This window comes from Bacillus rossius, chromosome 1 (assembly GCF_032445375.1).
Source record: "Bacillus rossius redtenbacheri isolate Brsri chromosome 1, Brsri_v3, whole genome shotgun sequence".
Classification (NCBI taxonomy): Eukaryota; Metazoa; Arthropoda; class Insecta; order Phasmatodea; family Bacillidae; genus Bacillus; species Bacillus rossius.
The window spans coordinates 109,597,689-109,625,598 of record NC_086330.1 but is presented as its reverse complement, the minus strand read 5'-3'; the positions used below and the strand labels follow the sequence as shown (position 1 = coordinate 109,625,598).

At 36.6% G+C, this 27,910-nt stretch overlaps 1 protein-coding gene across 10 annotated transcripts in view; it reads left to right on the top strand.

Moving 5' to 3' along the window:
• The window catches only part of LOC134541963 (tyrosine-protein kinase Abl), a 116,289-nt gene that overhangs the window by 53,031 nt on the left and 35,348 nt on the right, over positions 1–27,910 (top strand). For all 10 annotated transcript variants that reach the window (XM_063385794.1, XM_063385785.1, XM_063385761.1 and 7 more), the window contains exons 6-11: positions 3,017–3,101; positions 15,391–15,568; positions 15,799–15,970; positions 17,055–17,167; positions 20,503–20,645; positions 21,972–22,103. In XM_063385794.1, coding sequence (XP_063241864.1) covers positions 3,017–3,101; positions 15,391–15,568; positions 15,799–15,970; positions 17,055–17,167; positions 20,503–20,645; positions 21,972–22,103 — 823 coding nt within the window. The remainder of the gene's footprint in view (positions 1–3,016; positions 3,102–15,390; positions 15,569–15,798; positions 15,971–17,054; positions 17,168–20,502; positions 20,646–21,971; positions 22,104–27,910) is intronic.

Below are 27,910 nucleotides of genomic sequence, written 5' to 3'. Positions count from 1 at the left end.
TTTCTTTTGACATTAAAATAATTTCCCAATTCATTCCCGTTTTTTTATTACAGCCGATCGGAAGTTAAAAAAAAAAAAAAACCTTGTATCATAAATATGTGTGCCATTTATAATCTGCTTTTGGTATTTGCTAAAATTAATGAATAAAGGATGCAAACATATCAACAACATCCTCCTCCTCCTCCTCCTCCTCCTCCTCCTCATCATCATCAACCTTCTCCTCCTCCTCATCCTCCTCCTCATCCTCCTCTTCCTCCTCCCCCCCCCCCTACTCCTCCACCTTCTCCTACTCCTCATCCTTCTCCCACTCTTCCTCCTCCTCTCTTCCTCCTCCTCCTCTCTTCATCCTCCTCCTCTCTTCCTCCTCATCATCATCATCAGCAGCAGCCTCATCTTCCTCCTTTACTCTGTTCCATTCTTCTCCTCTCTTCAGTAATCTTTAACTAATTGCTCTTCCAACCTCCTCCTTGGTCTCTTTGGGGTCTTCTTCCAGTTTTATTTAACTCCATCATTTTTCTAGGTAGCCTTTCTTCTCCCATTGTCTGGACATGACCATACCTAGAGTCAAGATTTTGTGGTGTTCTTTTAAGACAAATTTCGGTGTAAAGAAATAAAGATTTCGGTGTTATATGGTTTTATTTTTTTGCTCAAAATACCCACGGCAAAATTTTCTTGCTTTTCTGTACGACATGCAAATTTATTAAAACAAATATTAATAAACACTTAAACCTCATGATCTAATTACAATTAAGTTCATTTGCAAATTCATAGATAATTAAGTTCATTTGCAAATTCATAAATTCAAACTTTTAAATAACTACTAAAAATTTTACGACTTAATAACAATCACATACACTACAAAATTACACAATTAAGCACTTCCAAAGTTACTATTGAGACGGTTTTATTGAAATGCTATCATAGTAAAATTTTTCGCATTTTCTGGACTGAGACGTTGTCTTCTGTCAATAACTACCAGTGAGTACCTGGAAAATGAACGTTCTGCATCAACATTTGATGTTGGGAACCAGATTGCCCTTAAACTGGCTTGAGCAAATTTACTGTAGTCCCCTTTAAGGGAGCAAAGTACCTTTGCAACATCAATTTGGCTTGTTTCTGGCAATGAAAGTTCATCCTCAATTAGTTTTTTGAAAGCAACATAGCCATGTATGAATGTATCAATGGGAAGATGGGAAACAGAAGGCAAGTTATGCAGAGACTTCTGTAGGTTTGCATCTTCTATGCTAACCCTACTCACATGTCTTGGGTTGAACAGCAAATTAATGGCATTAAAGACTCTTAAGACAAGGATGTCGTTTAACAGATGAGTTTTGTCTCAAACGCTTATGTTTCTCACTCGCGACATGTTTCACAAGCGTATCGCGTCTCTCGTAGTCTAGCCTGCAGTTACAGAATTTGCACATTAAAATTTTATCACTGAAATAAAATCCTTCGCTGGAAAATTCTTTCGATCGGTCACTGGCAGAAACCTTCGTTTTAGGCATTATCAAAAAAAATTTTAATCACATAGGAAGAATTTAACCTCTTAATACGTAAAAACTTGCCATGCTGGAAAGATCAAAACAATGGAGAACAGATGCAAATACAAACGCATACCGAATACCAACATACGTACGTGAAAATAAATACCGACATAAACATGTACTATTTATTATTTACAATCGTTACGTTAAGCAGGGTTAATATTATTTTCGTACCCTACGTAATTTATTTTAAATAAACAGTAAAAGCAATGCGCTTTAGTGTGTAATATTTTAATGATTAAAAACGTAATCTTAGAAAAACATATTTTGGACCTTTGTTATTTTTGTTTTTACAGAAAGTGAACGGCGGCCATTGTATCATAGTTATCAACATCTTAAAATATTATGGTACACAAGATTACAGTTTAATGAAAATATTACGTTAATTCCGAGACTTCATTTTAAAATCTATAATGAATCACCGTCGCATATAATATATATGGCTGCTAGTTACTGTCAGAAATATTTGATTGTGCTGAAGATAGTGAATTGTCCTTACAGAATGGAAAAAAAAAAAACGTAAATAATCAGGATAGACGAAATTTCGTGACATATCGCGGATTTCGCACAATTTCGTTTTATTTCGTGTTTTCAAGCGGTTTTCGGTGTTATTTCGTTTTATCGCGCATTACCATATAATCGTGCCTCTAACCATACCATTTCATTCTTGCTTATTCTATGATCTCATTGAAATCCTGTGCACCTACCAACAACTGACAATTGCCAATAACAAACAACTATGTATTAATTTTAAGCACATTACTTCACCTGATCACAATCAATAATTTTTTTATTATTATTTTTTTTTTCTTTCCAAAATTTGATCCAACATTTTTGCTAGTTTTATTTTTTGTACTGGCAGTGTTGGTTACTTGGTATTGTTCAAAATAATAACAGTACAAATTTGCATTGTTCAGAATCACATTTTAGATCAAATATACATACTGTATGTTTTTTTTTTTAATTTTTTTGGTAATAATGTATAAAAAAAATATATTTTTAGAACATTGACACAGGAGAAACATTTTTGTTGGAAGAGGAAAAATAGAGAAAACTCAGTGAAATTGATTGAAGTAATAGTGTAGAAACTCTGAGGTTTTTTTTTTTCTTTTTTCTTCTTCTTCTTTATTCTTGTTTGCAAGACTGGTAAGTAAAGAAAGAGCTTTAGTTAGAAAGTCAGCTAATTTTTCAGGAGATTTCATTTGTTTCAAAACTTTGCAGTTGTAACAGATGAAGAATAAAGAATATTAATGCAATCTAATTAGAAAGTGATCTGTTGGGACTTTGGGGCCTAGAGAAAATACTGTTGTATAAATAAAAGAACCATTAATTAAAATTTAGATAAATGAGTTGCTAGATGCTAGTCATTCTATATTGCTAAGGTGGTAGTCAGTTTATCGACTGACATAAGTGTAATGTTTTTCTCTGTCGTAATACATTATTCTTAGCAGTGTTTGTACTTCATTTTTCAGGAAGACACGATGGCCTTGAAAGATTTCCTGGAAGAGGCAGCGATCATGAAAGAGATGAAACATCCAAATCTCGTCCAACTTCTAGGTATTTATAGTCTGACATTTTGGTCAAGCAGTTTTTAATTTAAAATATTTTCCTCAAACACATGCACATGCAGATGATGTAATTTGTAAATACTGGAGATAATAGTATGTTACTAAATTGAAATATAAAGTTGTGATACTATGGTTATTATGTCAACACCAGAAACAAAGAAATCTAATGCTCCAATCAATTTTTTTTTCCCATTGCTAAAATTTGTAGTATGTGGGTTAGTAGATCCAATAACACAGTTTCTTGTTTTGATAACATATATTTTGATAATGTATCGAGTAATTTCATATACATGATCATAAAAAATCATTGCTAGGTTTATAAATACGTACTAAGGTAATTATAAAACCTAAAACATTTATTTTTCGTTAATAGATAAGAATCCCGGCAATCATTCTCAATGATTCTGTAAAATAAGTTTTTAACAGATAAAATATATGTTGGCATCTTAAATTGTTTTTATATATATACTTATTAGAGGTGGGACGATACCACACTTTCGATACTCGATTCTATATTGTTTTTTCAGTTCGATACTTTCGATACTCCAGGGAAAAATATTTTCCCATTAAGTAACAATTATTACAAATAACAATAAATTAGTTGTAAACTATATAAATTCAATCTATCATACCAGCACAATGTCAGATTAAACTTAAAAACATAATGTGTAAATAATTGCATTATATTAATGAAAGATATGAATTCATCATTATATATGCATATAATAAAACCACCAGAAATGTAAAATACAGTCCATAATCAAGTAAAGCTGACATGAGAAACAGTGGCCTTACAAAATGTTTGAAGTCCTTTCTTGGAGGGATGGAAAAGTCACCAAGCCTAAATTAGAAATAAAAAATTAGGCTATTGTAAAAAGAAAATCAGAAATTTTTGCTTGTTTGTTTCATTTTACAAACAACTTTATGCAACAGAACAATTTTCAATAAAATTTTAACTTGAGAAACGTAAAATACAAAACAATCCGATCGTAAGAAAACAATAACAAATTCAGTTCAAAGATTAATGAATGCACAAAATATGAGATCCGTGCCTTGGTAAAGCGCGTGCACCATTTTCATAATCATTGCTTGTTTGCGCCACTAGTCTCGCTTGGTGCTGGCCATAGATGCTACTAGCGAAGTGCACAGTCTTCCTGATACTATCCATATCTATGGTGCGATAAAGTTATTTTCTTACGTCTGCAAAGGTAAACAATGAACGTTTATCAAAATAAATCATTAATTAAAACGTAATTTATCAGGAGGAATATATCTAACAAAATAATTTGTGAATTTTAGGGCTTTTCCGCTTCGTAAAAACGTATGTCACGGGAAATTAATAATTTTATAAGTGTTTGTTTCGGGAAAGTAAACCATTGTAAATATAGTACTTTCGGCGGGACCAAAATTAATCGGCGTATGACACGGGAAAATGTATGAAACTGGAAAATATCATCGAGGTTCTACTGTAGTTGTATTTTGTACGATGGCGACTCAAAATTTAATTCAATACAAATGAACAAGCATTCCGGTATCGAAAAAATTTATCGAACTTACAGTTTTGATACTCGATACTTTGCGATACTGTCAAGTATCGAAGGTATCGAGGTATCGAAGTATCGAAAATCGCATCACTAGAGATGGTAATTTATAGCATTTAAAATAATAACATTTAGCATTTTGAATTTGAAATTTAGCATTTTTTAGCATTTTTAAAAACAAAATTTAGCCAATTCTCTCATTTTACATTACCGAAGAAAAGTATATTTTTAAAAAGCATTAAATAATACACATATTAATTATTAACAACCACAAAATTAAAGATCTAGCACAACTACAAAAATAGCCTATCTTGGCAGGTTTCCAAACAACTTTTTAGCACTTATGAGTGCAATAAATTGAATACTTAAAATTACAATAAATATATTTTAGGCGTGTTCATGGCCATAGTTGATGTAGAGTGCACAAATAATGTTATTGAAACTCGTTTTTTTCAATTTTTTTTCTTTCGTTTTTTTCAATTTTCGCCTTCTTATGGTTTTCGATCATGCCAGAAACCGTTGCTTGCCGTTTTACAGACTTTTTTACTTCATCCGATTTCTCGGTGAATCTTTTTTTTTTTGCAGCCTGATGTCCCTCAGATTTAATGTACTTTTCAAGTACATCTTTTTTTTTTCCACTCCAGACGGCGATTACATAAATTATGCATTAAAATATTCATATCACTTTTGTAGAACTGTTCACTTTTGTATTCATTTATGCAATCGCGAATGGAAATTATGTTTCATCCCATTTTTACCACGAGAAATAACAGTATACAAAACATTCACGAGTATGCACTTATTTGTAAACACATCACCTTCCACAGACTACACAAGAACGCGGCTTTCACGTGAAATACAGCCAGAAAATGGGAAAGGTTAGCGCGGCGAAGCAGAGATGTCGCAATATGGCGGCCTAAAAACTTGTACTCTGCAAGATTACGGACACTCTTCCAGCTAGTTGTTCTTTGCTTTGTTAACAATCACGAGGCACGGATGGCCATTTTTCATTCAATATTTACGAACAATAGTGTTGTGAATGACGTGACAATAAGATACTTGTGCTGAATATGCCATAAAATGATGGTTTCTTTTGATACTGAACTGAAACGAAATACAATCTGTAAATAGTGTAGAGTGAAGACTAATCTACGTTTTTTTACCTTGATTTCGCATTTATCTCGGAATAGTCTAGATTTCGCATTTTATAGTGGAAAAAATATAATTTAGCATATTTTCGCATCTATTTTGCGAAAACGAAAAATCACCATCCCTACCCATCACTAATACTTATATATATTTATATACAGTAGAACCTCTGTAAGTCGAACTCGAAGGGAGATGCCAAAAATTCAAGTTATAGAGTTTTCGACTTATGGATAGGGAAGGGAATTTTTCGCGGTCGTGAATTATTCGCGAATTCACGCAAATTCTGAGGCAAAATATGAAATATAGCATAGTCACGAAAAATAGCAAGACTTGCACATTATTGTTAATAAAACAGTTTTAAACATGCACTTAATTACAAACCGTGGTATTTGATGGCAAATTCAACAGGGTAATAAAATCACAATGCGAACGGTGTGGAAAAACAGGATTATCTACTGTGGAACCTCGTTACTACCGAGACCTTCGAAGTTACGACAGTTTTGTATTGCACCGTCAGTTTTGACAACATAAATCATGCTGGTAATTAGGAGTGCTTCTTTGTCAGTCCTCTCGTAAGTAGGATGATTTGAATAGCATCTGCAAGGAAAGAAAGAAAAATTTCACGGTAGTAAACACAGCCAGCAAAAGGAGCGATTTGAAGAGGATGGGGTGAAGAAGGAAGTGCGCGGGAGTGGGGGGGAGAGACTGGTGACAAACAACACGCTCTCTCTCTGTTTAACGCTATCACTTGAAGGCGACAAGTTTCACTTCCCCATCGCTTCCCCCCCCCCCCTCCCCCCCGGACAGTTTCTGTTTAGCTTTCGGTAGAAGGGGAATTCTAAAAATAAACCTGTGAGCTGTCGTGACCATTTCTCCCCCTCCGACATAGCAATTTTCTTGTCCATCTTGACAGGTTTTCGTGACGCATGAAGCTTATATTCCACTTAGGCCTACTACCTGCATCAACAAAATTGTTTTCCCGTGCGTTATCCCACGCTTTTAATGACAATATTTCATGCATGACACTGCAACCATTTTTCAGCAATTTGTGCATGTATTGTAGCAATCCATCCTTGAATAATGGAAAATTTCTAGTCTTATCGCAACAGCGTCTGAGCTGTGCCATACTACAACATCCACTATGCACGCTGGTATTTCCTTTCAGAAACAGGTTCAGCTTACGCAGTGAGGATAATGGATAGTAGACATCCTTCCCTCCTCCCCTCCACCCCTCCTCCCCTCCACCCCTCCTCCCCTCCACCCCTCCTCCCCTCCACCCCTCCTCCCTCTTTCCCCTCCCATTTTTCTCCCATCCACCTCCTCTCCTTTGTAACGCCCCTCGTGCCTCAAAATTAAATTATTTTAAATCAATTAAAAAGAGCCTTGGAAATTGCTGGGTAAGAAAAATAAGAAAAATTAAGTTATTGACCAGAGGTGGCACGAGGTGGAGAACAAGATAATTTGGATCTCCCTGACACAAGCAACTTGGGAGCTGGTGGATCTTTTAAGGGAAGAAGGTATATCATAAATAAATTAACACTACGCAAGTAGCTTGGTCTATAGGTTCCCTGGTTTATTATTAAGGAATTTTGTGTTCGTATTATTCAAACCTGACAATAAAAATCTTAGTAATTAACAAAGTTAAAGGGGGCACCCCAGGATTATTTAAAACAATACATATTACATCTTAACAAAAAATTATTACATAATAAAAAATTTAAAATTTGCACCAAATTTGAATGTCCCAACAATTACATATATATATATAAGTTTCCTCGATTTTACAGATTCTTGAGGGTGACGTCCTTAAAACACTGCTCGCTGGTATCTTTGTTTTAGTTCCTTCTATTTAAGTAAAAAAATATATACAGCAAAACCCCTTATTTGCACTTTTCATGGGGACAAAGTAAAAAAGTGTAAAAAGCGGGAAAGTGTAAATAAAGGGAAAAGTATAAAAAGGAGTACAGTTTACCTTATTTAGAATTTTTTTCCTTTTGTTAAATAGCACATACTACAATGCAGGTACAAACACACTAACAACAAATTTTACTTTAGTATTTAATCCATTATAATTTACCACATTTGACAAAAATAAAAAAAAAGAATGAAAGCCAAAATGTTTTTCTGATTACTTCCTAAAAATAAATTTGAAATTTTCTTCTGCTTGCTTTTTTGGCTGTTCAAGATTATTTGCCTCTCCAAATTATAAATACAGTTGCAACCGGCAGGGTTTATAACAAATACGGGCTACATACACATTGCTCACAGTAAAAAATTTTTTAAGAAAAGGCCGCAAATTGTTGAATATTTACCGTCAATAGCGCGCCAAACGCGGAGAAAGGTCATTGTACTCGGTCAGCTGCTGTAACGACGCGGCGGCGCATGCGCACTCTATGCTCCGCCCAGACTCATGACGCCATCAGCCGCCAACCAATAGATGCGAGCTTAGCGGAAAAAAATATAAGCTCCACCTCCCGTGTACCAATTTTATCCAGTTCTAATACCAGTTTATTGGTATACGCACCAGTTTTCTCGCTGCCGTGACATGTTCAAGTTTACGTTTATCATGATGTCTTGGAACCAATAATTAATTATTTACGATCCCCAGAAATAAATGGTTAGTTTAAAAAATATGGCGTCAACTGTACAACACTTCCCAAATTATAAAAGACGTATAAAACAGTTACCAAGACACCGCTCATTTTATCTTGTGAAGTTTATGTCTCGTACCAGTATTTCGGCTAAGTTGTGACATAAATACAGTATCAGAACTTACAAGCAGCCATGTTTGTACATTCATGAGTTTACGTTTTTCCCTCGTGCATTTTAGATTGTCTCCTGCTATAATTACTCGTACTTTTACACGCCTAGGCTTAAATTATTACATGTTTAGAAATAAAAGCAACTTTTCATGTTATAAAATATGTATATTTTGCTATTTAAAATGTTCATTGCCTACTAGCTCCACGGTATTTTCTGGTTGTTTATGGTTGTTACGTGACGTAAATAGCGGGATTGATTCGATTTTTGAGACGTAATTCGCGGGAAAGTATTGTATTGGACTATATGGGAACCAAACGGGACCTGAAGAATATAGTGCAAATAACGGGAAAACGTAAATAACGGTAACGTAAATAAGGGGTTTCGCTGTATATATCATATCACCCGGGTCTTTCCAGGATGACCTCGGACAGCGGGCCAAACTCTTCTAACAATGGGGGGGGGGGGGGGGGGGGGGGATCAGCTGGAGGTCCCGAAGATTATGAGAGGGCAATTTCTCCCTCCGTAACTTCGACCCTGTCTGAAACAGAGCCCAAATTCAAAACGAATTAGACTTGCTTCCAGACAGTGCTACACCGTCAGCGCAAAAGGCCAACAAACGGGAATGGGGGGGAAAAGGCCGGATTACTCACCAACCAGGGTGTAGAGTTCGGAGCTCACTAGGTGTCTCGCGCCGACATCAGGATGCCGCGGACCGAGAAGTCAGGATGCGCGGACGAAACCAGAATTTTTTTAGAATTAAATAAGAATAAATAAAAATTTAACTACGCATGACTTTTCTAAAAACTACCTCTGCCTGGCTCCTGTACAAACGGGATCACATCCCTTAAGCAAGCTGACTACATTCTTGTTCACACGAAAATCACCGTTCCCGCAAAAAGCCTCTTAGCGCAGAGGACGTAGAGGAGACGTGGTCAGTAGCCGAGGTCAGAGGGCTAAGTGCCCCGCAATCGGACAAAGCACCTAATTAAATCGGGCGGTAAGGCCCCGGGTCAAAGGAGGGGATAGGTTCGGTTCAAGGCCGAAAATTTCCGAAGGAGTCCGAGGCGGGCGTGACAACAACACGACATGCGCACTCTCTACCGGACCGAAACAAAAGCAACGAACAATCGACTTCTCCGGGCCGCGAGAGGAAAGCATAGTGCCTTATGGCACCGCGACGCTGCTTTCTAGCGGCGTAAGGGGGAACTACTTGAGGTGGTGAGCAGACTTGCCACCAGGTGTCATGAGGGTAAGCTCTGCACGCTGGCGACCAGGCCCGCGGTTACTTTTTCCTCCGCTAGATGTCGGGGATGTGTCTGTCGGACCCGGATGTGTCTGAGAAGGTTTTTGCATCAGGTCATCGTCCCGTCCGGTCACTGCTCCTAGCTTAATTTCTCAGAACTAAAGTGAGGAGGAGAGAGAGGAAGGGGGGGCAGAAATAGCCACTAAGGTGGGAACGCAGCTCCACTGGAGACTGCTTCGTGACGAGACATGCTTTTCTCAGCAGGCCTCTACAAGGTAGCAGCTTGCAGCCCAGGAGCTGCTCAAAGCAGTTTTGGTCATGCAGGGAATTAAAATTACAAACTCGGGACGTGACTGCAGGCGAGAGAAATTTCAACCGGGCTGACCATGTCCACATTAGACAGCAAAATATCAGATTGGCCCCCTGGGAAGGGGCTTCGGTCCACTGGCACAAAGTTTAAATCCGTGGCGTGCACCGGCCTAACAAAAAGTTAATCACCCCCATTAACAACCAGATAAATTTAAAAAAATAGAAACCCCAAAAAATTTTAAATTTATAAAAAAATTAAAAAAAGTGACGAAATGCCTAATTTCCGGCACACCTTGTTCATGCAGGGCACGTGATTATTTTAGCTGCGTCTCGGAGCGCGGCCATTACGTCGAACCATTTCATTCGTGATTAAAACAAAAACCGTCGTAGATACAAAATTTTCATGGCGACCTTTTCTATTCGTAATTTAATTTGCTACAACTTTTATTCCATCCGATTTTTCACTAAAGTTCACCGTTCTCGAGATATGGTGTGAAATTGAAACATTTTTGGAAAGTTCAGCAATCTAACTTAGACTTAAATTTTCTATGTTCGGTTATTACGAGTACTAGTAGTTAAAAGGATTTCTCTCGCCATTGTCAACTCTCGTAATCGCATGTTTTCACTGTAGTTATGTAACGGCCCCGGGGAGGGGGGGGATTATGCAGACTGGCTTGGCCAAGCATGACTTGATAGAGAATAGGGCAATAGTGACAAAGAGAGATGCGGGTGGTTGGAATGCAGACAGGATGACGTCACTGTGTTGCTAGGCGAATATCTTTTGGGCTGCTCTACTCTAAAACTAGCTTTCCCTCCCTCATAGTCAACACACTTCACTACCCCTTTCGCAACCCATCTCGGAAGTAAAACGACCTTCGCAGTGCGCACCTGCCCGACAGCAGTCACGGTAAAACTTGCCTAGCGCACGTACGTATGTAGATGTAAATAAACAAATTGTCTTGTACTGCTGGCAAATATCGGTAATTTGATCATGGTAAATTAAAAACATTCCGAAGGTGATTTGAAGTGAGAGTAGGTATCGAAAATGCCAAACAATAAATTAAGTGCTCGCGACAGGGCATTTCAATATCAGAAAAACGGATTCTATTGCTCGGATAGCCGCACCGTAATGTGCAAATTTTGCAAGTGTCAGGTTGCGTGGGAGCGTAAAGATTCTATAGAAAAACACCTAACATCTGCCAAGCACATCAGTGCACAAAAAGGTTGCTCTGAAGCAAAATTACAGACTTCGATCGCTACATGCTTCAGTAGTGCGGAAAGAAAGAAAAAAAAGGCTGAATACCTCGGCAAACGAGTGACGGAAACTTTTCTGAAAGCAAATATTCCTCTAAAAAAACTTGAAAATCCGCATCTGAAAGATTTCCTGAATGAGTTTGTTGAAGGTGCTGGTGATATTCCTTGTCTAAGAGTACTAAAAGAAAAGCATCTTCCAACAGTGCAGCAAGAGAGAGATGATGTAGTAAGAGAAAAGGTGAAAGACAAACTGTTAGTAATTCTGTGTGATGAAACTACGGACTCAAGAGGAAGCTGTGTATTTGTTGTGCTATTTAAAGTACCGTATTGGTCCGAACATAGGCCGACTCCTTCTACAGCACACTCAAAATCAGGGAAAAATAAATTTTAACTAACTAAAATGATTATCAGCAGCATATTACCACAGTAACACTTCAACTAAGTTAGTATTTATTGAACGGACAAAATGTGTTATTCTTACTTACCAAAATATATAAATATATATAAGCTGTGTTTCCGTTTATCTTCACATTCTTTTGTATTGGTGCCAACATTTTATACGGAAATGGCTACATTTTCTAAGTTCATAGAAATTGTGACGTAAAAACATTTACCAGTACGTTTAATTTTGACGTAAAAAACCCAAAATGGTTTCATGTAAAACGTGTATGAATCAATCATAAAACAGCCAATATTGCAAATAGGTTTTATTGTTCTTGTTACTGTTGGTATGTACTGGTATTTGTTTATTCGTGTCGCAACTACAAGTTGCCAACACTGGTGCCATTTTGATTTTCCTTTGTTAAAAGAGAGTAAATAGAGCATACGGCAAAATTGCTGTTTTTACTAATTGTTTACTGTAAATACCACATTTTACAAGCAAATAAAATTACCGCAGCCTTTTAAATACAGTTCAAAAATAACCAGACCGAGCTTTTAAAACTATGTGCTACAAGTGACCACATCTGTGTACTTAACTTAAAATATCATACGTTATTGGGGTTAAGTGTGTACTAAATTTCTAAGTTGGAAAAATTACTTATTCCACGTAAGTACGGCATAATTTTAGGTCAATGAATTGTATATCTGATATCATTTTTATGCCATAAGTGATTCTCCTTGAAATGTATGTATTTAATTATACTATTTTGGCTAGTGCCCCATTATAGGCTGACTCTAGATTTCAAGGTTGACAAAACTGGCAAAAAAGGTCGGCCTATTTTCGGACCAATACGGTAATTCATAGCAGTGACAAAATTGATACTGTTGTTGGTGATGTCCATACTCTGGAAACAGCCAATGCCAAAAACTGCTCCAGGGCTATTTTGAATTCCCTAAAGAAGTACAATATTGACTTTGACAACGTGTTAGCGTTTGTTTCGGACTCGACCAGATACATGGCAAAGTGTTTTGAGTGTTTTGACACACTAAAAGACATCATGGCCGACCATGTGCTTATTGTGCAGTGCTGGGCTCACATGCTCAATTTAGAAGTAAATGAGCTTTAAAAAAAACCTCCCTGAGCTTCAGAAGGCTCTTGCCAAAGTAGTCAGCATTTTTAAACACACACAAGAGAAAACATTTGTTTAAGTTCCTGGATAAAAAGTTCCCATGTGAGGACATTCCCCTGTTTCCAATGCCAGTGTTGACAAGGTGGTCTTCCTGGTACGACTCCGCCTCCTACCTCGCCGACAATCTTGAGGCCATTGTTGAATTTTTGACCAGTGATGAAATTTCCTGTATCAACAACACTGAAGTAGAGTACTTCTCTGCTGCATCAAGGGATGATGTTAAGTGTGTGAAAATCCAGGCAGTTTTTGTAAAAGAAGTGTGTGAGGCTACTGTACACCTTATCAAGAAACTGGAAGGGTCATCATATCCCTGCAGTCACACACTCAGTGGTGAAATCCGCAAAATAGAGCAGGTTTTGCAGCTTGCTACAAGTGGAAACTTTGGGCAGAAAGTAAATGAGATCTTGATTGCTTGTGAAAAAAATGATCTTCAAAGGGAAAATCACATCTGCCTTGGTGACAGCAGCATCACATGCATCAACAAAACTCCTGTCATTAAAGGCAGGTGATCCTTCTCAGAAATTTTATCAAAATGTTGCTGTATTTGATCCCTCAGAAATTGTACTCGAAAGCATCTCTCCCGAACTTGGCATAAAGTTGAAAAAGCGGTTCTTGCTCTCCAAGCTCTGTGAAGACATTTTACTTCAGGGGTACAAGGAACTGCAGTTCCTTGTGCAAACAAAGTTGAGTGAAAACCAAACTGTTGACATTGTTTCACTCCTTATGGCGGTTTCCATGAACCATCCTGACTTTGTTCGTGCTGCTTTGCAGTCTGTTTGGGTACCATGTGCTAACGTTGACTGTGAAAGGTTTTTTTCTAACTACAACAACATTCTAAGTGATAAGCATCATCGTTTGAAACAAGAAAATGTTGAAATGTTCACTGAAATTTATTTTGAAAGTTAAACTTCGCTGTTTCCTCAGACATAGACATTATGTTAAAGATAAAGTATTATTCACCAAGTGTTTCAGTGAATTACATTGTTTTTACAAGTATTTGCTAAGGGTTGTCTGTGTATTTTTTAAACCTTTTTTTTTTAGTAATTATTTGCAATAACTGAAATGTTACTATACTATTTGCTAAGTTTTCCTCAGTTAAAAAAAACTCTTCCCCATTTATTAATTCACTTAATTGGAAGCATCAGAAGGTTAAAATTGTTTATACATCACGAGAAAACCATTGCGGAATCATTAAAACACTTAATATGAAATTGAAAACACAGATTTTCCCTTCCTTAAAGTACCGCTTTCTGGGTTTGAAAATACCGCTTTATGCCACTTGAAAGTACCGATAAATTCCCTTCCCTACTTATGGAGGGTTTCGACTTAAGCGGATTTTGATTCAACATAAAAAGGTTGAGATTCATTCTTATACATTTTGAGTTAGAGAGGTAAAATAAATAAAAATTCATGTTGCATAGGTGACAAACATATTTTTATTTATTATAAATCAACATTATTTCAAAACATCCTTAAAATAATAATAATAATATATGGCATTAAAAAAAGTCAATTTTTTTTTATTTATATAATTTGGTTGTTCTCTATCTATAGCATTGTCTAAGGTATAAAGAGCAGAAAATTCTTGTTCTTCAGAGTTGCTGGTTTGCTCTATAATATTCCGTAAAGTATTCAATGCGGTTCTTGCCTCTTTGATCGAAACCCATGGAGTGCATGTAGTATTGTTTGAGTCTTCTATGTCATCTAAATAATTAGGATGGGTTTTCTCAGCTACTGAATCAATAATTTTGTCATCAGATAATGTCCCAGCAGTCATAACTCCATCATCGCACTTAACAAAGTCCTCAAAGGATATTCCTGATTCAGACACCACTATATTCCATTCTGCAGGAGGTGAAATTGAAAAATCTTCTGTTTCAGCTTCTTCTGTTGACTACGATGAAAAGACACAGTGTACATAACATTTTTTTATGGTAGTCGCAGTTACATTTCGCCAAGCTTTATCAACCATTCTCATGGCTTGCAATACATCTATAGTAGAATTCTTTTTTTCTTCCATATTATCCAACCTGTTCCTGACAACTTCTTTCCGATATAATGACTTGAAGTTTTTAATGATACCTTGATCCATAGGCACACAACATTTTTTCGAGAGTGCATCAGGTTTAAATTAAAATTAAGATATTTTTGTAAAATAAGTACATATTAAGAAATATTTTTGTTTCATATTTGTTGAATGATACACTTTTTATTCTTGAATAAAGAAAATATATTAAAACAATAACACTGAAAACTCCTGTTTAAAAAAAATGAATTTCTCCTAAAACTAATACCACAAAATACTGTACGTAGTAATAAAAAGCATATCAAATGGTTTTCAGAATGATATGGCAAAACCTATTAAAGTATTTATCACATAATTGCAGTGTTATTTTAATAACATAAAATAAATAGGCTACAGAAGTGTCATTTTGTGTTGTCCTCCAGGGGTGTGCACTCGGGAACCCCCGTTCTACATCATCACAGAATTCATGAGCAAAGGCAACTTGCTGGACTACTTACGGAATGGCAACAAAGAGCTCATAAACGCTGTTGTGCTCATGTACATTGCCACACAGATTGCTAGCGGAATGAGCTACTTGGAGAGCCGCAATTTCATACACAGGTAGTTAGACGTTTTATTACATGTCACTTTTATTTGAACTTACAGTGTTTCTTCATTTTTTGTTCACTGAAGCTACTAATTTGGAGGATGTTCCTAAAATTCAAAAGCTTCTAGTGCTTTTTAGTACTTTTTATTTTATTTTATTTCAATTTACTAGTTATTAATTTGATTTATGTCTAAATAATTTTTTTGAACATTGTGGTAGTGTTAAGAATGGTTCTGTTACCCAGGGATCTAGCTGCTCGCAACTGCCTGGTGGGAGAGAACCACTTGGTGAAAGTGGCAGACTTTGGTCTGGCTCGCCTCATGCGGGACGACACCTACACGGCCCACGCTGGTGCCAAGTTTCCTATAAAGTGGACTGCTCCAGAAGGACTGGCTTACAACAAGTTCTCCACGAAGGTATCCCTCTGGTATTCATTAGTCTGGCCACTGTGACATCTGAAGTGCCCCTAGCAACAGCTAATTGCAATATACCCAGAGATAATATTGTATGGTATCATTTTTGGGCCAATTTTGTTTTTAAAATGGGAGATTTCTGTGTTATTGTTTTTATTTTTATAGTTACATTTTATTTATAAAGAGATCATATTATTGAACAAATATGACACCATACGTCACCTACTTATTTCACCAAGGAGGTGCAGAGGTTGAGTGATATGAACACTTGTCCCCCACCAAGACATCCAGGGAAACGTGGCGGACATTGCCGGGGGCTGTGGTTTTTCTCGGGGTAGTCCCATTTCCTCTCGTCCAGTCATTTAGTCAGCTGCTCCATACCCCATATCGCCTCATTTCACGTATTCTTTAAGCTGACCAGAATGACAAGTCTGTTTCTCAGGACGCCTCAGCTCCTTTGAGTGTACATGTACATCATGCCACAGGCGGGAAACTACATGTTGATTTTCATTTCACTCATTTCACCAAAAATATCATTTTGACTAGTGCAGGATGCACTTTTACGATATAATTAGTAATAAGCAAGTCTAGGACAGAACTACTTGGAACACTAAAACTAAATTGGCAAGTATTTGTGTGTTTGAAAAATGTAATAACATTGTAATTACAACAATTATATGGTGTGTTGACATTCTTTCATCACAGCTAATAACAATTGACATGGTTTTTTTTCACAAGTAACCATATAAACTTGTCCTTAGTTATACCACCACCTAGCCTCTGGGAAACCCATAATTCAATTCCTATGAAACCTTATCAAGTAATGGATATTCTGTCCAAAGTGTCTATGTGATTGACAGAAATTGCAGAAAGCTACCATATGGCAGATATATTGTAATGAAATCAATATCAAATAATCTGGTTCATACTTCAAGCTGCAAATGCTGATAGACAGTACATATTCAGATGGTATTCAACCATGCAGCAACCATGAATTGTGAGTCTGAGGCATGAGGTTTTTTTTTTTTTTGCCCTTTGTATTTTTTGTGCGTTTTTAATGAAAGTTGATCTGTGTCGTTTTTTACAGTCTGATGTGTGGGCGTTTGGCATTCTGTTGTGGGAAATAGCAACGTATGGTATGTCACCATATCCTGGGGTGGAGCTAACCGATGTGTATCATATGCTTGAAAAAGGTTACAGGCAAGTGCACTCCTCATTTTAGAATTTTTTTGTATTGCTTTGATTTTGGAGTGTTTCAACATGACAATATTTTTCATTTATTGTATATTATTTTATTTTTACCCTTACACCTAGATTCGTATTCAAAGCGTACATTTGAGATACTCTCTCTGATTCAAATTCAGATTTAAGAAAATCAGGAACTAACAGACCTTCCAACTCTCCCGATTTTGGCCGGAGACTCCGGATTTTGTAGGTTATCTCCCGCCCTCCGGAGCTTTCATATAAATCTCCGGACTTTTGACTTATCCGCGATGTATTTCAATATTTTTGTTAGGTCAAATCATGCATCAAACTGTAAAAATAATCGCGATTATTGTAAAGTACGTTCGGCGAACTACGTGTATTATCGATTATCGCAGGTAGTTAGTTCTGTGGACTCAATATGCTACTATTATCGTGTCATGTGAACGAATCGAAATAGTTTTGTCAGCCATTATTCTATTGTAGCCCAGTAATTATTCACGAACACTTCAGTTGATTTCTATGTGAAATGCGTTGTTCGAAATTTAAAAAAATTTCTAGAAAATATGAAACTGTTTACCAACATGCATTTTCAGAAGAGTATCCGTGTATCAAAGAATTCCGGAAAGGTGCTACATATGCTTTCTGTTGCTTGTGTAGGTGTGATTTTTCTGTGGCACATGGCGGTAGATGCTATGTTATCAAAGATGTGGAAACAAAAAAACACAAAGAAAGTGCAGTGTGCGTTGAAAGTAATCGCAAGTTGAATTTTTTTGTTCAAGAAAATGATTGTGAAAGTGTTACATGTGCGGAGTGTTTGTTTACTTCGTTTATCATCGAACATAACCTCCCATTTAGCTGTGCTGATCATGCCGGGCCGTTGTTTAGGATTATGTTCTCGGACAGCCAGATAGTCAAAAAATACGGGTGTGCCCGAACGAAAACATCAGGAATTTTGTGTGAATTAGGCATTAACGGAAAAAAGACAACTGTCAAAATTCTTAAAAATACATCGTTTTCTGTCTCTACAGACGGTAGCAACAAAAGTGATGCTTAACTGTACCCTATTGTAGTCACTTTTTACAGCAAAGACTCTCAACATATTGAAAACTTTGTACTGTCTGTCCCTTCATTAGAAGGTGATGCGACTGATAAAAACTTTATATTGTGACAAGGACAATTGCAGGATGGTAAATTTCTAGCGTTTACAGTTTTTGTTTTTTTTCCTCCATTGTCAACTTCTTTGATAATTTTAGTTTTAACTTTTAATGTAATATTGTTACGTTTACATTTTGCAGTCATGTTACAAAACAACGTGCACACAAAATTCAAATTATGGAACACGTGCAAACAAAAGAAAATACCCGAACTTGTAACCATAGATTCTCTAAACTTCTTCATGTACGAACTTCCAGTAACTAGTAATATAAATACGGTATAGAGTACCTTCCTTTTAGTTTCTAGTTTAGTTATTAACATTGCCACTAGAGTTAAACTTTTCGTCTTGATTTCAACCATTTTGTGGTGTAAGATACATACATTAATCTTTGGAGAAACATTTGTTTACTTGATGGTTATGAAAACATGATTATTTATTTTGAACTTTGGTAGTGAAATTCTTATTAACCGTTTACTTATACATGTAAACAGCAACTTGAGGGATCAAAACAACTTCGTATTTCATATTAACCGTATTTCATAATAAAAGTACTGAATAACATAGGGAAGCATACTTCATTTTCTAAGTCTGTGAAAGTACTTCACATAAACAGGAATTTCGTACTTAGTGGATTTGTATGGAGGAGCTTTGACTGTACTAGGTTTGTTTTACTTGTAGCCTCTTTTTGACCTTTGAACTCTCGGGGCGCCCTTGCATATTTTACTTGCTGGAAACAGTAGAGAGGCTGGCCTTTTTACTCAAAGGGGCAAGAGGCTCTCAGGCCAGTCAGGTCATGCCCTTGATCCTCTCGAGGAATAGTAGCGAGGGCGAGCCGTCACTTGTTGTTTCAGCTCGATTATTTGCTTCTGTGTTGTTCATAATGTTCGGTGTATTATGATTTTTAGGACAATAAATACGTAACTTATTTATCACCTTAGGTATAACAATGATGATCATACAGTCAATTTTTATATATATGATGATATTTTGAATAAAGTATTTTTGAGAACATGTATTTCTTAAAATATTACAGGTTATATGGTGTATATTCTTATTGATGATCTGATGTTCAAACACATACATCATAATTTAATTCAGCTCTTATCACTTGTATGTATTAAGTATTACCCAAGCAGTTTCACCTACCGACAGATTTTAATTTGCACTTGCATTTTTTAAGACATCTGCTTTTGTGCCAGGTTTGAAATAAAATAAAAACTTAAGTAGTTATCTTCATCTTCATGAGAGTTACCAACTCTTTTTTACGTTGGTTTATTTGCATCTATCTCCAACTCCTAGGGAGCAAAAAATACATACCAATTAAAACAAACATACTGAGATGTAAAAACAAATCTGAAGCATACTATGTTTGATAAATACTGTGTTAGTGTGTACACACAAAAAGTATTAAATCAAACTCAATTGTGGTAATTTTTTACCTAATGTATCCTTTTTAACATGGTTGTTCTTTTATTTGAGGTGCTCTTATATTCAAGTCATCCCATAATCCATGTTACATTGTAATAATTTAGAAATGTCTTGTATGTGAGATGCCATATGTTCATTGTAATCTTTTGTTTATAGTAATTTACTATTTTGGATTTTATATTTGAGGTGACATTATAATCACATCTGTTTTATTGATATTTTTTTTAAACCTGGGTTATATTTTTGAGAAGACATTTAATAATTGGAATTAAGTGCCTAAAATTTGGTTTCTTATATCCAAATCTGGATTGAATAATCGTAATCAAAAAATTGTCTCTATCAATTAATATTAAAATACAGTTTTTGAACCAGAAGCTAGTATAATTTACTATAATTTCATCCATGCAAGTTGTGAGTGGAAGGTAAGGGTTTCAGCACAAATTCCTTCCTTGGACCTGCTTCTGCTGAAATACCATGACTTTTGAGATGTAGTATTTGTGACTTTGTCAGCCTTCCAAAGTTTTGAATATAGAAAGATTTCATTCAACAGGAAAATCTAAAATGGCAGATTTTACTTAGCTGCATCTTTATAAATCAAAGTAACAGTTTCAATTTTTCAAATGCTGAACCATTTTGAGGCAGTTTTTTGGTGCATTTTGATGTCTGTAAAGTAACTTCAGTGGTAACTGGGATGTTATATTGTTGTGTTGTCCGGGGGAGAATTTATGGAGGGGTAATGTTTCAGGATGGAGTGTCCACCGGGCTGTCCCCCTAAGATTTATGACCTGATGCGCCAGTGCTGGCTGTGGAACGTGGGTGACAGGCCAAGTTTCCAGGAAATACATCATGCCCTGGAGAACATGTTCCAGGAATCAAGCATAACAGAGGGTCAGTACCTGCAAATTATATTACTGTGAGAAAGTTGCTGTTGCCGAGTTGGAGTTTTGTAAAAATAAAGGATATTATGTTGCACAACAATACCACTATGTTTGTGCGGATTTCTTTACTGTTCAATTTATGTGATCATTAGTATGAACCCATGCAATTTCTATGCCAGTGAAGCTACTCAAGTTTTTTATTGCAGGTACACCATTTTAAATTACTTAAAAATGTGTTGTTGTGCCATAGAATAAATACCCTGATAAGCTATGAACCATCCACAGTTTTGTATGCAAGATCTTGTGATAACACTAATACAAACAGAAACAATATAGAGGTAAGACATTAAAAAAACACAACAAACACAAAATAAACCGTGTTTTATTACATAATCGTTGCACATTTTATTCTCAAATCAAGTTTGAAAAGTAGGGGTGAGACGTTTATGTGAGAGAAAAAAGTTTTTAGATAAAGTCATTCATGAAAACAAAACCCATTCATGGAAAGTATGTTTATTTAAAAGTGAAGTATAAGAGAGCACGCCAAACAATTTAAATTAATAAGTCATGAAACAAAAACCTTTCTTCAACTTTAAATAGAAAAACAAAATGTGAATGCGAGCCTGAACAAACGCGTAACTATCGTAGTACACACTTACCACAAAAGATTGCGGGTAATCTGATGTAGTTAACTCGGCACTTGATAGAGAGCGCACTTTGCATTCAATCGGCGAGATATCAATATTCGACTACGTGTGCGCATTCTATAAAAGAAGCAACATAACCAAACACAAATGTTGCCTACTAGCGCTGGCTACATTTTTGTAAATGGTACACCGCGGCGACGCAAATGAACAGATAAAGGTTGTAATGTTTAAAAACGTCTTTAAGAGAAAATTTATACATCAACTTCGTATTTCCAATAATTAAATAAGTAAGTGGTAATGTCCAAATAAGTATTAGATTTCTACTTTAAAATACTTCGTTTTATACGGATAAAAAATACCCACACAAAGCACCCTGAATCTAATAGCGGGACCAAAAACATCATGCAATGTTTACGCGAGAGGTTTTTTTATCCAAATCTTGATGCCCTAAAATATAGGTGCGAAGATTATGAGTGTGCGATGATTATGCGAGAAAAGAGGGTATGCTAATTTTTAGCCACAGGGTAGCCTTTATTAGCACTATAAGACTCTTCTAAACTAGTAAACATTTGATGTTCATTTGACGTTTGATTCAAGTATGGTGGTGCAGGTTTTGTCATATGTCATTGCAATGAAACACCCAGTCTTGTCCCCAGTGACTGACACTAGAGAATGTTGCCATGTTGCAGAGGTAGAAAAGCAACTCCAAGGCAGTGGAACTCCTCAGCTGTCGTACAAGAAACCTCACGCAGGCAGCACTGGTAACATCCATGGACTGGTCATCATGTCGGAACAGGCGGCCTCAGCAGGACTTGTGTCAGGTTAGTGTTCGGTATCGTTGTGTGCATCCCCTCTCACATATACTGTGAGTTTGGTAATTTTGTGCACCTCACTCACATATACAGTAAAATTACCTTAAGACGTTCCCGTATAGTATGTTTTCCGTTTTATAACATTTAAATAATTCAGTAAAATCTTGTTATAACAAAGTCTTATAAATAGGGATGGGATTTTCGAATCTTGGATTCGTCGAATATACCGAATCCTATGGATTCGAGGATTCGTAGGATCCGAGGTGGGATTCGAGGTAGGATTCGAGGTGGGTTTTTAAGAGTTTTAGGTAGTAATTGAAAATTGTAGTGCTGGGCGAAGTTAGAAAACTTCGAACCGAACCATTACGTTTGGTTTGGTTCGAAACCTCTTAAAATATATTCGTAAAACCGAACGTTCGTTTAAAAAAAATTACGTTTTTCTAATTTTCTAACCCCCATTTGAGACCATTCACAAAACAGCACAACAAAATTCCATTACTTGTAATATTCTGACTTTTATCGCATTATTGTCGCCTCAACAGTTTCAATCGCAGACAAAATAAAATAAAAATTTATTAATCGTCGCATAACTCCCATAGCATTTTTTCATATAGGTGCGCTTTGTTTTTTGTTTAATTTAGAGAATTTTGTATGCATTTCTCGTACTACGTAATATAAACTATCGTACAAATGCCAAAGGTATTGTATATTATACCTTCAACTATAGTGCGTGTACGAGAAGTGTTGTAAAATCACCAAAGATTGCGTACCCCATACGTTAAACTAAAGCGCATGTACGAGAACTCTCGTATTTTGGCAAAACTAACGTGATCAAGTTACAAGACAAATGCGGTAGGAAATGATTACGTAAATTACGTATTTTAAATTACTGGGATGTATTTATTTTCTTTGGCCTTTTTGGTTATAACTAGCAGGTACTGAAAATATTAATTTAATCTTCTGTTTTAAAAGTACTGGTCCAGTAAATTTTACAGTAGGGTACTAAGTTGACTAGCGTAGTCGCGGCAGCCATCATTATTTCTCGTGTTTTCTTTTTTCCGACGCAAATTTCTATAACCACACTTCTTACGTTACGTTTACAATATTATTGTTCTTGAGGTGATTTGCGATGAGCAGGCTTACGTCGTTTAAGTTTTCCAATTGAAGAAAAGATAATAACGACCCAGATGACCCAGAACCACCCCAAAACATGTCTAAAGTTTCTTCTGACGAGCAGCATTCTTCCAAGAAAACAGCAACTGCAGTCAGCGGGTTTTGTAACGTAGATAGGTAACTTAATTCACATTCGACTTTTTTTTAATGTCCTATTAAAAAGTTTTACTTATTAAAAATGTTAGGTTATGTCAACCACAAAAATATGTTATGTGGCCTTATGCTGAATGTTCGTCATCTTTATAATATTATATTTTTTTAAATGAAGGTTAGTGTACACTGAAAAAGGAAGATAGTCTTTTTTTAATTTAGATGGAACTTCTTCATGAATTAAAAGTGTGTGTGTGTATAATTAAATGCAAAATGATTTTCTCTAAATTGTTTTCTTTCCTTCATTATTTATTGCATAAACTTAACTTATAAAATGTATTTGCAATGTTTTAATAAAGCTAAGTAAGCTATATAATGTTTTAATTTTACATATGGCTGGAGAACATTTATTTCTCACCATTCTGTTAAAGACCAAAATGCTGGTTTCGGTTCATTTTAATTCAAAACAATTATTTTTGTATGAGGTTCGGTTCGGCTATGGTTCGGTTATGGTTCGATACCAGAGAACTGAGGTTCGTCCAGCTCTAGAAAATTGTATACCTAAACTATATTATAAAGGTAATGGAAATAGCACAAACATAAGATAAACTATGCTGCATTTTGTCAATTAGCATAACTACTCGATCATTTCCAACCTTCAATAATATAACATTTTGCAGAAAAAAAGTAACTTTTTTTAAATGGTGTCTGTTATACAAACATATTTTATTGAAAACATAGGAAGGATAAATTTAACAGTGAATTAGACAGATGCAAACTTACGTGTGTGGTTTTTGAGGTTATTTGTCTCTATTTTATATCAGGTGTATACACTATGCACTTATTTTATAATTTTATAAATACACATGTGATTTTTTTAATACATAGGCCTATGTAATGTACAGTACACTCCCTATTTAACGCGGTTGTCGGGGGACATAACTTTTACCCGCGTTGTTGCATAACCGCGATGTTTCGATGTGACCAAGGTCAAAAGGCATAAAACACCGCCTGTGTTCTAATAGGTCGGCAAGCACGCACAGTATAGACGGCCCGCCGTTGTGCGGACTTTGTATCCGCAGTTTTCACTAAACGCGGGTGAAAAAATAAAAATAATAAATTTTAAAGATAAATATTAAATGTTGAATTGTTTTTATTTTTCCGTGTGCCGCGCACAGTTTGTCGCACGGCCTACGAGCGCGCCAAACGCCGCCAAACACACGTGCGGCACACAAGCTGCTGCCAGTCTCGTTTTGTCAGCCACAGTATCTGCTTCGTCTGAGTGTCCGTAACAAAGTAAGTGCAGTGTGTGCGGTTACACACGATTCTGTGGTCGAAGTCTTCTAAAAAGAAAGGCCGTAGTGATACTTCAAACCGAATATGAATCGCAAAGTACCGAGTTTGATTGACAAAATAAAAATTCTATATTTACTTACAGATAGCTTGTCTTTTGCAGAAGTAGGCCGCAGATACAGGAAAAAACGATTCTAGCATTCGTACAATAAAAAATAAAGAATCGTCTATCGTGTAAAGTGGTTAGTTAAACTTTGTTATCCATGCTTACAGTAAATTATAAATGGTCACATGTGGGATACAAAAATTGCGCCAAAATAATTTTAGCGCAATCAGTGGCCCCGTATTAAAAAGTCTGTTAAACGTTGTCTTTACTTATTCCATCAAACGCTGTGTCGAGTTGCTGAGTGTGTGTGGCTCGCATCGGCAAGTGTTATATTCCCCAGCCTCTGGTTAAAGGTCGGGAGACCGCTACACACAAACATTTCCGGGGCTTGTTTACTACCTCACGGCAAAAGTGGTACAGTATGGTTCACGTAAGTATTGGACCACTGGGAATTCCTCGGCAAAGATTAAAAATACGCTAGCTGATTTACTTTACTATTTAATGTTAAAACATTATACAAAAGTAAAAAGATGAACGTGTATAATACAACGAATAATATTACGTCTGTAGGTTCAAGTTGTAACAAAACATTTATATGTCTCCGCTTGTCAACACACGTGACCACGAGAAGTGTGCAGAAGGAAATGAGTGAACTACTCAAGGTCACCAGACTTCCCCCCTCTCATCACTGGCGCTTATATTCCACTCCTCCCGTCTACCCGGGTGTCTTGGTCGCATATTCTCGGCTCGCCTCTCCCCTCCCAGCGCTTGCCGTCAACCAAACCTATCCAAAATCAATCCCCAGCCGAGTCACGCTGGATAATGTCGCTGGACGGTGGGCTTTATCGGGCCCCCTGTCCGATGCTTTATTTGTGGGTTAAAAAAAATGTTAAGAACTAGTGTTTTTGAAAATAACACTGGGCTGGATTGGAGCATAATTTGAAAACACTACAAGATAGAGGAATAATGTATGGAGATATCTTGTTTAGAATTTAACTGCGGACATTTTCTACGCCTAGGCTTTTTTCTGCCCGATGCTTAGTTTCTGAGTTACAACGCAAAATTATCCTAATCGGCTGTCAACCATTTATTCCATTATTATTACAGTAGAAACTCGTTAATCCGTGACGCGCTAATTCGGGAATCGGATAATCCGGGACGATTTAAAAGTGCAGAAAAAAAAGAGAAGTAAAAATAGTCAGCGCTTAAAATTAACGTCACGCGGGCCGGCGGCCGGCAAACACTGCAAGCCTTCGCATGGGCCGCCAAACTCTGCAACGCTGTTTGTACCGACCCTTTGTGTCGTCCCCCTTTCAGCTGTCACATTTGTCACTCTTTAAACTTGAGGGGGATTAAACTTGAGGGGGATGTCCTGACTTCTGCTTCCAGTCTCCCTTTGTTTCCGCCCGCCAACGCACGGCAGGCGCCTGGCGAGTGACGTGTCTGGCTGGCATTCGGCTGTACGATGGGGGAGGGGGGAGGGTGCAAGGTCAGCACGATCTTATCTTTCTCTCTTCGGCTGTTGTAAATGACCGTGAACTAATGGCTAGGCAGTGCCGTATTTTTTTAAGCCGAGACTAATTCGAAGACGGTCCTTACAGTGAACGGATTATCCGGGTTTATTACTTTTTTTTTACAGGATTTTAATTATCCGGGCATCGGCGGGGTCCCAATTAACACGAATAATGGAGAGTTTACTATTTTTTATCCATCTGCTGCCAAGGCGCAGTAAGCCTCGGTAGATGTTACGTCACATGACCTTGGCCTACCCAGCTGCACGCCGGTGTCTGAGAAGCTTGACAAGACCTTCCGGGCTTTTAATCGCTAGACCGTGAAATTCGGTAATCCGTGATTATCTCGTTCCCGACCATCACGAGAACGAGGTTCTACTGTGTTATTATTATTCATTTCTGATTGGGGGACATGGTTTGACCCGCGATATACCCGATTCCGCGATCTATCGGGGCGCGGTATACCGGGAGTTTACTGTATTTAAATAAATGTGTGATTTTTTTTAATAACATGTGGTGAAGTTTAGTGTGGGACTGGGATTCGAGATTCGATGACAAACACTGAGGATTCGAACAAGGATTCGGATTCGACCAAAATGTGGATTCGTCCCATCCCTACTTATAAAGCAAGAGATTTTGTTCGTTATACTGAAATTTCTTTAAACTGAAGTATCCCAACGTACTTATACTATTCCCATACTACAGAATGCAATGGCAAAACAAAATGGAACTATGTATGTACCTACCCTATAATCATCAATTATTTGAGCTGCATTATGCTACAGGGTTAGTGGTTTACTTTGAGAAAAACTAAAACATTAAATAATTTCAATCTCTGTAAAAGAATATTCTTTTGCAGTTGGAACTGAGCGATGATTGTTCATACATCTTCACAATCTTCCCCTGTTCTTTCAGTATTGTAGAGAGTGTAGAGGGTGCCAAACCAAACTGTTTGGTCACGTGTGATTTTTTTGTGCCTTTGTTTACTTCCTTCAAGATTTCAATTTTTTCTTTTAAAGAATACTGTTTCCGTTTTTTTTATCTTCCATGATGATAAAAATTAAACTGAAACTTGGTTATAAAAATAATAAATGCATAAATAAATACAGCACGTCACTGAAAATCACTGATGGCAACAAAATGTAAACAATCAATAATGGAAACAGAAACCGAACAGACCAAAGACTGAACGATATGTGTAGAAGATGGAAACAATTGAGTCGCTGATATTGCCAATTTTAGCGGCATCTAGTTTTCCAGTGAGTTAACTTTGTGTAAGTTTTTCATAAATGTTGCAGCTACGGAAAAGCTGTTGGCCATATCTCGCCACAAATAAAACAAGTGAAGTGCGCACATCTAAACAAACAGTTCCTACTACTAGTAGTGTATTTTTTAAGTCTATGGCCATGAGTAAAAGCAGTTGGCCATATCTTGAGTAGAAGAAAAAAAAAGAACAAATGCACATCAAACTTTGCAATGCCGTTTTCAATGTAAATAGTCAACAAAATAAAGCCGTTGAATGCTTGAATCATTGAAATTATGCCAAGAGAACGACTGTAAGTAAATATTTTGACACGCATAGACTAAATATCTTGTAAATTCGCATGATATTGACGAAGAAAACCGGTAAAATGCTTTTGTTG